The sequence below is a fragment of the Lissotriton helveticus genome, chromosome 4_1 (genome assembly GCF_964261635.1).
Source record: "Lissotriton helveticus chromosome 4_1, aLisHel1.1, whole genome shotgun sequence".
Taxonomy (NCBI): Eukaryota; Metazoa; Chordata; class Amphibia; order Caudata; family Salamandridae; genus Lissotriton; species Lissotriton helveticus.
The window spans coordinates 1,739,964,421-1,739,978,411 of NC_136063.1; the positions used below are offsets into that span (position 1 = coordinate 1,739,964,421).

At 48.7% G+C, this 13,991-nt stretch overlaps 1 protein-coding gene across 3 annotated transcripts in view; it reads left to right on the plus strand.

Annotated features, from left to right (window-relative positions):
• Positions 1-13,991, plus strand: part of TYW2 (tRNA wybutosine-synthesizing protein 2) — a 228,030-nt gene that overhangs the window by 73,679 nt on the left and 140,360 nt on the right. For all 3 annotated transcript variants that reach the window (XM_078688421.1, XM_078688418.1, XM_078688420.1), the window contains exon 4: positions 13,789-13,987. In XM_078688421.1, the coding sequence (XP_078544547.1) occupies positions 13,789-13,987 (199 nt within the window). The remainder of the gene's footprint in view (positions 1-13,788; positions 13,988-13,991) is intronic.

Sequence of the window (13,991 nt, forward strand, 5' to 3'; positions counted from 1 at the left end):
TCTGGAACTCCACCCCGTGACATCTTGAGTTCCAACTCCTTCAATTATCTGTCTAACTTCTCTATTGTCCTCTGGATGTCCCTCAGTACCCCGAATCCCTTAGATATACTAAACCCACGAATAGTTACCTTGAATGCTTCCCATACCATTTCCACACTGTCGACCGAGCCCTTATTTCTAGGAAAAAAAGCCTCTATTTCGTCCCCCAGCTCTGTCTTGAATACCGTGTCTAGTAGCATTGTGGGAAGTAGTCGCCATGGAGGCCTTGCTTTACCATGTCCCGGCATGCCTACCTGCACCAACACTGGGCAGTGATCTGAATATGTTCTGGGCAAATGTGTCACCCTCCCCAGCCTCGTGATAAGTCCCCGTGATAGAAAGCAGTAGTCAAGCCTAGCCCAAGTGTTCGCATGTGTTGTAAAGTGCGTCCCCTCTCTGTGTTCGGGATGAGCAAACCGCCAACTATCAACTAAGCCAGCTTCCTCTATTATGCCCAGCAGTACATCCCTCGCCTGTCTATTATACTGACCACAACCATCAGATCTATCCGCTCCAGGCACCAGTGCAACATTAAAATTCCTCCCCCCCCCCCAGATAATATGTGTAGCATCAGTACCCAGCACATGCCTCCAGAGTGTTGTGAAGAATTCCGGTGTATTCACATTAGGTGCATAACAATTCACAATTACCACAGTGTCAGTACCCAATCTACCCCACAATATCACATAACGCCCACCCGGATCCAAAATGTCTCCCAGCACGTGGAGTTTGAGGGATTTCCGTATTAGAACAGCAGTCCCTCTGGCATAAGAGGAATATGATGAAAATCTCCTAATTGCAGCCCATTTACTAGCAAACTGTGGTTCGGAACGCGGGTGTATATGCGTCTCCTGTAACAGTGCTATCTGCACATTGTGCCTGTCTAAATAAGCAATTACATTTCTCCCCTTTCTGGCGTCATTTAGGCCTCTCACATTCCAGGATAATACCGTTATCCTATCGTCCACATTGGCCATCAGCACCCTCGTGAGATATCTCTGCAGCTTCTGCCCCTGCTCGTCCAGCCCTCCTTTGTCCAGTCGCACCGCAACCCAACTTCCAACTAACTTCCATCCGCACTTGTAACCCAATATCCTCACACTCACTTCATAAGCCCACCCCCCACTGACATCCCCCAACTATGTCAGTCTCCACCCCCCTCGCTTCCTCCCCCTCCCCATACCATCAGCAACACCCCCCTTCTCCAGTCTCCATTCCACTAGTGCTGAGGCCTTGATCATCTGCGTATGGCTCCACCCCAGCTGACTGACCCCAACTTTGTCAGCACATCCCCTCTACCCCCTGCCCCTCATTCTCAAATCTGTGACACATGTTATGCCGTACCCCTTCCCGCCAATCAGCATTCAGGTCTAGGTCAGGACCCAGCTCCCTAGTCACATGTCGGCCATCAAAGAACATTAACATTATCATCAGATAGTTTCCCGGTCCCTCCCCCCCCCCACCCACTGAAGTATCCCCAACTCGCCAGCATCGTTATCCCTCCCTCCCTCCCTCCACCGCTAGCAAACATCCCAACAGCTGCAGTGCAAAAAACATCGTAAGTGGGGTATTCCCTACAGGGGTCATCTGAGGTACACACATTGCCACCCCCTACTCCTCACCCTTCGACCTGATCAACCCTGACAGGGCTTGAAGAGGGGAGGGGATGGTGCCTGGCATACGTTACCACCTAGTGTCCAATTTGCAGTCCTTCATATTGTCTGTACGTTGCTGCATTCCCCCATGAGTTTCCTGAAAGGTCCTTCCGTCACCCAGAGAGCAGCACCTCCGCTAGCCCAGTGACTCATTGCTCCTCCGGTACGTGTGGATCTTCTTCATCCTCACTGACTTAATCTCTATGTTGCCCTCCGCGGTCGCGTTTCAGTGTTTTTATGAAATCCTCCACCTGTTGCGGATATATGAAAAAATGTTGTTTCGCCTGGTGGGTCACCCTGAGCTTCGCTGGGTACAATAATGCATAATCAATCTGCATCACACGTAATTTCTTTTTAACATCCAGAAACTTTCGTCGCTGCTCCTGCACGATGGGTGTGAAGTCCGGGTAGATGGAGAAACCCACACCCTCACACGTCATCTTTTGATTGTTCCGTGCAGCACGTAGCGCAGTGTCTCTGTCGCGATAATTCAGTAGCCTAGCAATTATCGGCCGGGGCGGGGCACCAGGTTTAGGTCGTGGGCCTAAGGATCGATGAGCTCGCTCGACTATAAACTGTTTGGAAAAAGCTTCTGCTCCAATCGCTGTCTGAAGTATCTTCTCCACATATTCCTCCATGCGTCCCGTGTTGGTTGATTCCGGTACACCGACCACGCGGATGTTATTGCGCCTGCTACGCGCTTCCAACTCCTCGTTCTTCGCAGCAATCACTCTAAGGACATTGTCCATCCTCGTAAGGTGGGTGGCATGGGAGGCAGTGGTATCCTCGGCAGGCGAGATACGTCTCTCCGCTTCGTCGATGCGTTCCTCATGGACATCCATCTTTTGCACAATCGCATCCATCCTGGAGGATAGCCAATCGACCTTGTCCACCACTGTGGCGAATCCCTGCTTCATTTCTTGAAGGATCAACTGCATATCCGGGGCACCCGTACTGGTGCTAACACCCGCTGTTGATGGACTGTGCGTCCCGCCAGACTCCGGTGCCGGGCGTACTACCTTCCTCGACGCAGGCGCAGAGTCAAAAGACAATTTGGGCTGTTTATTGTCCTGGCGCCCCATCTTTGAGCGGTAGCAGGGGTACGCTGTGGTCGGAGACGTCACCCCAACCCCACTGTTTCAGGATCAACAATAGCCGCTACGGCAGAGCAAAGCCACCTCACAGGGTCGTGTCCGCTCGCAAGGGTCTGGGACACAGGGCCTCTCTATGGCAATTATAGTTTATCACATGTCCCGCCTATCCAGACCAGGAGTGTTTCGCCAGGCCACCCCGCTCACCCGATGCCAGCGTCTCAGCCAGCTCCAGACGTGCACTCTGTAGCTCCAAGTGGGGGCCCAATCTGCTAACACAGTCCGATAAATGTTAGTCCAGTCCCTAGGCCAATGCAGCTCAGGTACTTCACCATACAGCGTACACCTCAAGTGGGTCAGGAATGGTCCCACAGGCAATGCTGGGTTCACTTCAGCAGCTCACCGAGACGGAAGGCTCTAGTGTCATAGATGCAGGCAGATTCAGGCGTCTCCCTGACCCCTGGTCAGGCTCCGGGCTCACAGCACTCTCAAGTTCCCCTCACGCGTGGATCGTCTCGTCATACCCCAGGTGCAGTCCCACCACTCTGCATATGGCACGGTATGCCCGAACGTCGCAGCAGCCTGTTTCCCCAGGTACGAGCAGTGGGGAGCTCCGTCACCCTCTCGCACCCTTCGCCTGTCCGCTCGTATTGCCTCCTGGTCTCACGGCGCCACCTCACGCTACCTCCAGGGCCTTCACAGTTCTCGGGTGAGCACACGCGCCGCGGTTGGCGGGTCTCGCGTGGCCGCTATGTAGCACAGCACTGCCTCCGGTATTCTCTCCGCATAAGCCCCGTAGGGCCAGGTCCCCCAATTCTCCGCGCAGCAGCACCTCCGGTAATCCCAGCCCGTTTCTGCCGCAACGGCGGTAGCGGCACCCCGCAGTCACCAGTGCCTCACTGCAGGTCTCGTCCGCCGAAGACTTCTCACTGGGAGCATCAGGTCAGGCGATTAGTTAGCGCTAGCTATCGTACCTGCTTGCTGCTCCGACTCCTCACGCTCACTCCCTCCAGTACAGCGCCACTATCAGTTCACTCGCCCGCAGTTCCGCCATATGCAGGCCTACATGCCTCGTGGGCGCCTCGGTGTCACGTAGCAACCGGCCCCAGTCGCGCAGTCAGGCGAGCTCCGATACCGCTCACGGGTAATCACCTCGTCACTGCTAGCTCCCGTTTCCGAGGTCCAAAGGCCCTCAAACTTCAACCGATGGTGTATGCAGGGGTGTGCAACAACCGTACCGATTTTTATCGATTTTGGTGGTGGCACAGTAGGATAAATGACGGATCTGAACTGGGGTGCCAGAGTGGGCTAAAGAACGGTGATGGATCAAACCCAGATCTTTTGACTGGTTGTGAGTGTTTGATTGGTTCTGATGCTCTGTCCATCACCCCCCCCCCCCCCTTTTGTATGGATCTGAAGCTCAGGCTGCAGGAGCCTCGCACAAGTGCGGCCATACTGCGTGTGCGCCCTCTAGCGCCTCTCATCCCAGGCATAGTTTTGTTCCGAAACAGAATCTCTTGCAACATGAGGAGGTGGGGGATCTGAAACTGCACTCGTAGCCCGCGGCGCTGTGACACCCAGACCTACTTTCAGTTGGGTGACTTCATTACCCAGAATTCTGCTCCTGCCAGGAGGCTGGGATTGGCGCAGGTGCATAAACCTGCTCTCATAGCCCGCGGGACGCCTGGACCTGCCTTAGTCATAGGGACTTCATTGGCCAGGATTTTGCTCCTGCCAGGAGGTGGAGGATCCGTGCCAGGCATATAAAACTGCTCTCGTAGTTCTCCAGTGCAGAACGCGCCCAGCCCAAGAGCATGTCTGTCAAAGACCGGGCCAAGCCCCCACTTCTTGTGCCTGCATTCCAGACCCCTAAATGAGAGCATGGATGTTAGTCTTTTAAATATACAAGCACTTCTTTTTGTTTATTCACTAAATCCAGCTCTGTAATTAAAGACTATGGGGAAACTCAAGGCTGCAGATTTCCGTTGTGCAGTTTCAAAACCAAACAAAATGCAACTTGGGAGCCGGGGACATTTGAGTTGTGTACTTTATGTGAGATTGATGTTTTAATTGAAGAAGTTGAAACCATACTGAACCCCCAGAATTCTACATTCATAGCAACTAGTGATACGTTTTTAGCTAGTCTGTTCATTCAGAGAAAAAACAAACAGAACTCGGGGAAAACAATCAATTGCTCTAATATCTAAAAATGCCCCCGTGGCACAAGTGCACTGTCCCCCTGAAAACCAAACTTTCTGTCCCAGTCTATCCATACAACAGCAGTACCTATCAGTAACAGATTTGAACCTCTTGGCTGCTGATAGGTCTGCTGAAGAAAATTAGTATAAAAGTAACTGTTGATAACGTAAGTCGTGTACCAACATAGAGACAACCAAATCGGCTACCCCTGCTGAACTGATTTCAGTGGTAAATGATCTCACGGAGGAAATAATGGATCTAAAAGCCATGGCGAGAGCTCTGTCTGCGAAACTTAACATGCAAATACCAGTCTCCCAAGTATCAATTGGCAAAAAGACACAAAATCTCTCTTGGGAGGCGCCAGTTTCTTACCAAGTATGTATGCGTGTCCGACCCATTCCCCCTGGCGGCAGAGAATCAATACAGTTTACAAGAGGGGTAACTCGCATGGCAATACATGAGAGATTATCCAGTTTAGAAAACTGTGAGGAAATACTGTGGCTTTGGGTTGGCTCCGGAAATATTTTCCCGGCCCAATACTCATGCTGTAAGAGAGTCACCCTCCTTTCCCATCGGACCACACAGCTTCTTGGCAACTTTGACCGAGCCAATTGCTTTTAATCACTCTGTATTTACGCACAATGTTGGCAAGTTGTCTAAAGGAGCTCAGGTGAATGGTGCATCCCTAATAAATAAAGTATTTAACTGGATGAGGGAAATACGGTGATTTTTACCCCTCTTTCACTCTGATATCCTAAAAAAAATTAGTTATTCTTCTCAATATTTTGACTCGGATTACATCGAAATAGACTTGGGATATCACAACTTTATTGATGATTTAGTGGCACTGGATATTCGTTCACCTCTCCCACAAATAGTGTGATCCGCTTATAAAATACACCCCTGCCAAAACAAGGACATCTGATGGCGAGTGCGAAAGTTAATTGTGGCAAGTTACAGTCCATAGGGGTAACAGAAGACTCAAACTTTGGGGATTGACTCTAATAATCATTTGTGCTTTTTAAAGGGCAGTCAATCACAGTGGCATGTGTGTGATCAACACACAATAGCTTTAGTTGATTAAGATCCAGGTTCACACTGCTGGATAACCAAAGTGTCACAGATGCTTGAAGGATGATACTCTATGGCCAGGGACTACCGATCATCCCCCTCCCCCGCCTTGTGTTTAACCAACATTCATTAAAGATGGACATGAGATAGGATTTCTTTGGAGGCGGGGGTCGTACAACCCCAGCCGTATTTATTAAAACATAAAATCAAATAAAAAATGAAATAAACAATATTTACACAGAAAACGTAGCATGACACATTTGAGTACAATTAATATGTACAGGTATCAGCTGGCTAACCTTAACATACTTCTAATACAAGGTATTTCCTATTAAGAGTCTAATATCTGGACCAAAATTGTACATTAATTAGTTTTCTGCGTATCCTATTTGGGCCTATGGCAAGGTCGCTAACTGGTGTCAGATCCTTATCAATTAGCCACGCCCTCCCGTAGGAGTGCGCATGCGCAGAGGGCCCGTTTACTGAGAGGGTACTCCGCTCCTCTCCCCCCCCCCCCCGGGTTACCCCCGTACGCTCCATTACTCCGTTAAAGCACTCTGCGCCGTTTAGTGACGTCATTCTTCCCGTGCGGGGTGGCCAACTAGCCTACAGAAAGCGTGAGTCCCCCTCCCTCGCACTCATCCAGCCAACCGGATGTACCGCCCCTGGAGTTCTAGGAGAGACCACTTGTCCCTCCCCCTAGGCGACCCCATTCAAGAATGGCGCCGCCCCCTAAGGACCTTAAATTTACTGCTCACCAATCATGACCTTACCGCCACAGGCCAGCGTAGTTGACCGACTATCTGGCCCCCACTACTCTCCTACACTGAAAGGTCATGCCCAGCCCTGACACTCCCTAGCCAAGCCATTATATTTTCCAATAGCATTTCGTTACCTTACCTAGTCAGGTGGACAACGTCTTTTAAGAAGCACAGTTCCCCCCCTGACACACCCAAGTGCTATGTTTTGTAACTGAGGGGACCTGAACAATTTCTATTTTATTGTTGATCCTCCTTACCGACTGATTCAACGCTTTCACAGAATCTCCTCCCCTCCGTTTGAATCTGGGTATCATCTGAGACCAAACAATGGTGCAGCCCTGGCATGTCTTAGCTAACCAGCCTACCTCAGAGATTATGTCCTCCATCAAGACCCTTCTACCCAGATTTACCCGATCGTTCCCACCCAAATGCAAGATAACTATCGTGGGTGGAGAACTGTGTCTACTCAACAGATCTGTAACAAAAACCCTAAACTGACTGAGGCAGAGACCCCCTTTACCATGGAAAGATACCTTGGAACCATCCTGCTCAGCTCTTTGTCTGTAATTACCTGAAAGAAAAACATATTTCATACGCCGTATATAGGAATGACCAATGACCCATTCAACATGTGCCCCCTTGTCCTGTGGATGTGGCCGTCGTTGTGAAGAATCTTGCAGGTGATGTTCCGATGGCAGTTTCCCCCCTGCGTGACAGGTTCGAGAAACTGAAATGTAAGCAAAAAAACAGGACAGGCATCAGTTCACAATTGCCTTGCCACCCTCACAACAAGTGCAGCCGCACATAGCGCTTGTAACAATTAGAAGACCATCTTCCAATTCTCTTCACACTGTTGCTGTGCAACCCTCTAGCTGTTGCCTCTGTGGCTGCCCCTATTCTGAATGAATGAGTCCCAAAGTCCTTTGGATCCAAACCTGTCCTGTCGATCGTCATGGCCAATACCCTTTTAAATTGGAAACTGGTAAGTGGGGTACTGTCAGCATGCATTAATAATGTCCCCCCTACTGCACTATTCCTCTGTCGGAGGAAGGCTTCTAGGTGCATCACTGAGCAGCATGGATTGTCCTGTGCCCGGTGAAGTACTATCCCTTCGCCACGGGCTTCCTGATCAGTTTTAGATTTTTTAATTGTTATTAGCAAAGTGTCGCCCTGTATCCTCGCATGCTCCAGCTGGAGCCCACCTTGCATATCCTGTTTGTTGCGTGCCACCAGTTCCTTCACCCTAAATGCCCCGTAAAAGGCCAGCGCAAAGGCAGCTCTGAATAGGAATGCCTCTCCTATTGAACAGCTAATGCCCAGGGCTGTTAGCAGTGATGTCAGCCGCTCTAAGCCAATTGGTTGTCTCGTGTCCGGCGCAGCACCCTGGAGGCGCCGCCACCCTTTTAGTGCATTCCTTACAATGAAACTATTAGTGGGGTCCCTGGTGTCCTTGATCTGCGAAAAGAAAGAAACCGCTGCCACATGTCGCCACAGAGTGCCCTTCTTTATTCAAAGTGTCTAAATACTGGAGGAATGCCCCTGACTTATTCCAGCTATCCACCCAATCCTGCCCCAAAAAAGAGCAGTAAGACCAAAACGCAACCCTTTGTAAGCCTTCCTGGTCCTGGGCGCTAGGCTAGCTGCCACGAGGTTCTGTAGCTGGGGGCACCAATCTGCCAGAGTACTTCCGGGGAGTGTGTTGGTGTCGCCTCTGCAGACGGTAGGTGTTCCCTGAAAACCTGCATCTTGAAGCGAGAGAGTGCGTCAGCAACATTATTCAGCACCCCCGGGACATGTTTAGCCTTAAACTGTATGTTCAGCTTCATACACAACAGCACTATCTCTTTCAGCAGCCGGAGGATAATTTTACACTGTGCATCCTGCTGGTTGATGCATTCGACCACTGTCATGTTGTCTGACCAGAAAATCACAGATTGATTACGCAAATGATGAGGCCAAACAGTTAGTGCAACCAAGATGGGAAAGAGTTCCAGGAAACCTATATTGGCTGCCAGACCACTCTCCAACCAGCAAGCCGGCCAATGTTGAGCCACCCATTCGTTTCCAAGTATGGCACCAAATCCCACACTGCCCGCAGCGTCAGTCCATAAACCTACCTCCGCGGAAGTAGTGGGGGGACCTGGCCACACTACCCTGCCGTTGAAACCCTCCAGAAATGCGATCCAAATCTGCATGTCCTGGCGAACCTCAGATGACGGTCTTGTGTGATGGTGCTTTTCCTGCAGGCCTATCGTGGCATGAGAGATGGAACGGGAGAATGTCCGCGCCATAGGTATTACCCTTAGTACAAAGTTCAACTGGCCAACTGTCTGTTGTAGCTGATGTAAGGTTACCTTATCTTTTGCCAAACATTGCTGGAGTGTTGCTCTAAATTTCAATATTTTTTCTTTAGGTAACCGGATACACCCCTGTAGAGAGTCCAACTCCATGCCTAAAAATTCTATTGTGGTTGCTGGACCCACCGTCTTCCCTGGCGCCAGAGGGACCCCAAAAGCACGCATGAGCACGAAAAATTCCTGCAATGCCCAAGCGCATTCCCGGGATCCCGACGACCCCAGAAAGAGAAAGTCATCCAGATAATGCATGCCATATTGGTGCCCCGTTGCCTGTCTCAAAACCCATTCCAAAAACTAACTTGAGTTTTTCAAAGTAAGCGCAGGAAACAGAACAACCCATGGGCATGCACATATCCATGGAGAATTTGTCCTGGAATGAGAAGCCTAGAAGGTGGTGATCTAGAGGATGTACAGGCAGTAGCCGGAAGGCGGATTCAATGTCTGATTTGGCTAGCAAGGCCCCTGGTCCCATATCCCTTAGCATCTCCACTGCCTGGTCAAAAGAGGCATATTTCACGCTACAGATCTCTTCGTTGATGGCGTCATTTAATGAATTGCCTCTAGGGGCTGACAGATTATGAATCAACCTGTACTCCCCTTCCTCTTTCTTCGGGACCACCCCCAGGGGCGAGCAGACATAGTTTGGCACAGGGATGTGATCAAAAGGACCCGCTATTCTGCCCAGGCGCAGTTCTTTTGCAACTTTCACTGCTTCTACTCCCGGATTGGCCCTTATAGACAGCTGATTTTTACACTCTGGTGTCCCGGTGTAGTCAACTGCCGGAATCCTAAAGCCATACAAAAAACCGTCTTGTAAAATCCTAGCTGTGGCATGGTCTGGGTACCTGTTTAACCAAGGAGTCATAGCCAGAACGTCAATGGGTGAATGTGTTACCATTCGTACCTTCTCCTTATTCCTGTTTCTTCCTCCCCCTATTTCCTGAGAATGTGTTACCTTTCTTGAGGCATTTTGATTATGGGTGAGAGGGGTGATTACATATGGAGCATGTGTGTCTGAATTTACAAGTGCCATGGGCCCTGGTGCATGTCCGTCTATTAAAATCCCAGCATACCCCTTTCCGTCCCCCACCGCTCCCCGGACTAGAGGCTGTGACCCCAGTTTGTGGTGGCCAGTTTTGCAATGCATTGCCCGGCTGTCCTGGGCCAAACTGATCAAACCACGAGTTTGAGTCAACCCGGTCCCAGGTAAGTGATGGGTCAAATTCCTTAGCCTTCCTGAAATTCATGTCATATTCCTTCCAACCTACACCCCCATATTTATCAGAGGCTGGTTGGGGCAGACCTGGGAGCGTGGGTAAAAGAGGCCGACGCCCGCGCTCCCCAGCCTTTTAAAACCCCTACAGGCCAGGCCGGTTCTAACCGGCCTGACCTCTGCTCCCCTTTGACCCGGAAGCGATTCAATCGCTTCCGGGTCACTTGGGAGCCCTTTGGGCCAATCCATGCTGAGGCACGCCCACCGCGTCATGATGACGCGGTGGGGCGTGCCCCACCATGGAGAGCAGGCGAGGGGGATTGAGGGGGGGCGGTGGCCCGCCATACTTGCAGCAGGCCGATGACGGCCCCCGCCTTTCTCTTCTGCGGCAGCACACAGGTTATTACAAATCAAAAGCTGCACTCAGGTGAACCAGGTTCTGGGCAGACTCCCACTCCCTATCTGTAGTACAACTGAAAACCTTTTTTTTTTTTTATCACAGACGGTCAAGCAACAATGCGCTGTCCTGTCAGACCTAAATAACTAAACAAATCCTTCCTGTGTGGAATTATTTGCTGCATCAGTGAAATGCAGTATGTCAGCACACAGCCAAAACACCACACACCATGAACAACTGTGGCAATCAGTCAGTAGCTGATGAATGTAGTTGGTCATGGCAATATGAGTACCATTGGCTGAGTGGAACAGATATTTGCCCCTCTTGCTGTATAGATAAAATGAGATTTTTCAAGGCAGCTACATTTGTTTCTGGCCAGCCCTAAAAAAAACTTCCAAAAAGGTCAGTGACTTATTCGGTTAGGTTATATTTCAGGCTGTTAGTTTGCTAACTTATAGTATTAGTTCTTAGCTTTCAAACAGCAGCAAAAACTAAGTGTATTATCACTGCAAGTTGGAGTTGGGTTTTTTCACTTATTTTTCTAAGCAGAAATTGTTCTTTTATCTTGGCTAACATGGTATTTCACCTGCTTTAGGATTTGCAAAAGCCAACACTTTGGAAACAGCTCCCCAACAAATTCAATTAATTGGTCCAAAACAAACAAACCTATCTGCTTAGGGGCTCAGTATTATGTTTGACACACTTTCTCAATGCAGACATTTTAGCCAACAGCAACATGCGTGCTGAAATTTGAACCAATGCTTAGAATGCTTAAAGTACAACTACAAGTTCCAGGATCCAGTGTGCTTTTTAGGTCTTGCCCACTAGACAGCACATCCTAGATCTGTTGAAAGTCATATTGACGGCTTACAGTGGCTTAGAGCCCGTCCATTGCTCCGCTTATTTGTCACTTTCCTTTAGCTTTTTTCTTATGTGTTAGCTTGTTTGGTTTTTACTTCCTCTTTGTCTCACCCTTGGAGCATTGACTCATTACTTGAGTCCTTCTACTGCACACTTGAAAATTGCAATTTTTTTCTTTTTAATTACTCCACAAGAGTGTATGTGTTGTCCTGCTGATTCCCTAGTATATTTGACCGCTCTGCCTTGCTTGTATTGCTCTTTCTCTGCTCGTGGGCTTCTCTCTCCGTCCTCCTCCCTGGCCTAACGGCTAGGGCGGTCGACTTTGAATCTGGGGACCTGGGTTGGAGTCTTGGCAATGACGCTGAATATCCTGTGATTCTGGGCAAATCACTTGATCTCCCCGTGTCTATCAAAAACGATGAATGTGACCACATGTAAAGCAAATGGTGCTATGCAAAAGCGCTCTGATCCGTTCATACCAGGTCAAGTTTGCGCTATATGAAACTCTGTAAAAAAAAAAAAAAAAAAAAACCTGTGAGACATTGCACCCTTTTGTCTGTTTGCGTCCCTCCAAGCCACGTTCCTCTCTCTTCATTTGCTTCCCTCCCTGCAATCTCAGTTTTGGCTCCCCCACAAGTGCCCCACTATTGCTTCCCCACCTTGCTGTTTCGTCCCCACCTCAGTCCTCCCCGATTCCAACACCTCTCCGTGTTGCATTCCCCGACCTGTGTTGCTTCCATTCACTGGCGCAGGCTCCATTTAAAAAAAATGTTTTTATCCTCTTCATCTTGTTGGATCGGTAAACAAAAAGACAAAATAAAATCCCACGCGCCATTTTGTTGGCAAAAACATGCTTGGTACACACAGAAACGAAATTACATGGCCGGCCACATTGTAAGTTTTTCCCCTGATTTTTACCATACTGCACAGCATTGGGGAAGCTGTGCTGCATGGCTAAAACCTTTGTCAAAAGCAATAGACTCTAGAGGCGAGCCTATTGACTTTGTCAATGCTTGTTTCTAAAAAGCCTGCCCTGAATAAATCTACCGTGACATGGAGACACTCGTCTGTTGTTTAAATGCACAACACAACATTAAATTGAGTGCTTTGGCACGTACTGTAGACTTCAAGCCTTTGGATACAGGACATATTTCATAAGCCTTTTCATTCCAGGCTTACATATTTATTCAACAATTTTTGTATAATTGGCTTCTATGTGCTGCTCCATAAGTGCCGGAACACTTGCACTATTTGATATTATTTCTTGCAGACCGTTATATTTTAACATTGGTTTTATACATAATGTTGGTTGGACTGAATCTAAAATAATACTTGAATCTATTTTGTGTGAGCCCCTAAACGAGTGCTACCTTTATACAGATTAACTGTGCAGGCTGCAGGCGTCTCAATAAAACATGTATTCATTGTTGTGAAGGGGAGGGGCTACGTTCTATAGGAATATGAAGAGCTTTTCTGATGGGAGAAGGTCTTTAAGGATTGAGACAGTAGGGTAGAGTATATCGCATACCCCCAACGAGGAACTAGACTGCCGGGAAACACTCCCTATTTCTTTGGTATAGCAATCAAATCAATCAATCAGTTTAGTTTAGTTTGAAAACAATCTCTACTGTGATCCTACATTTTCCTTAACAGATATTTTCTTTTCCCAGTGGTGCTTTCTGACCAAATGAGTCACGAAAATGCACCATTTTCCATTAATGGTCTCATCATTTTGTGGGTGAGGTGACCGGTCACTTTTCTCTAAGATCACCAAACATTTCTGTGAAATAATATTGATATCTTATCTGGGTATGTTTTAAAATGCTCCATTTGCCACTAATTTTACAGGTGTTAATGGAATGATGTAATTTAAAATGAACAATTTGTCACTCAATTTCACGAAAATTCCTTTATTGGTAGGGGCGGTGGTAGGGAAGCTCTCTTTAAGATCTTTAGTCAATATTATGTCTTGACAGAAGTGTTCACCCAACACATGTTACAATGCAAAAGTGCCACTTACTAGGGGGTAAGCAAGGACTAGTGCCGAGCAAGTTGTTTTTGGGCTAAGTACAAGAAATGCTTCTGTCTGGCTGGCCTGTTGCAGGTCAGGTAAAGCATTCACTCCACTCCTCCTTTTCTTTTAGAATCCTGTTTTTTCGAAACGAGCTCGAGTCCAGTCACCAGCGCAGAAGTTGCGTCAGGAGGTTCATGACCTTGTAGAGCGGTATGGGATTGCCTGGGGACGAGAGCTGGAGAGGGATTTGCCCCACTCTTGGCAGCTTCATGGAGATCTGGTGCTTCTCAGTAAAGACTGCTTCACTGCTCCCATGTGGGAGGACTTGGGTAG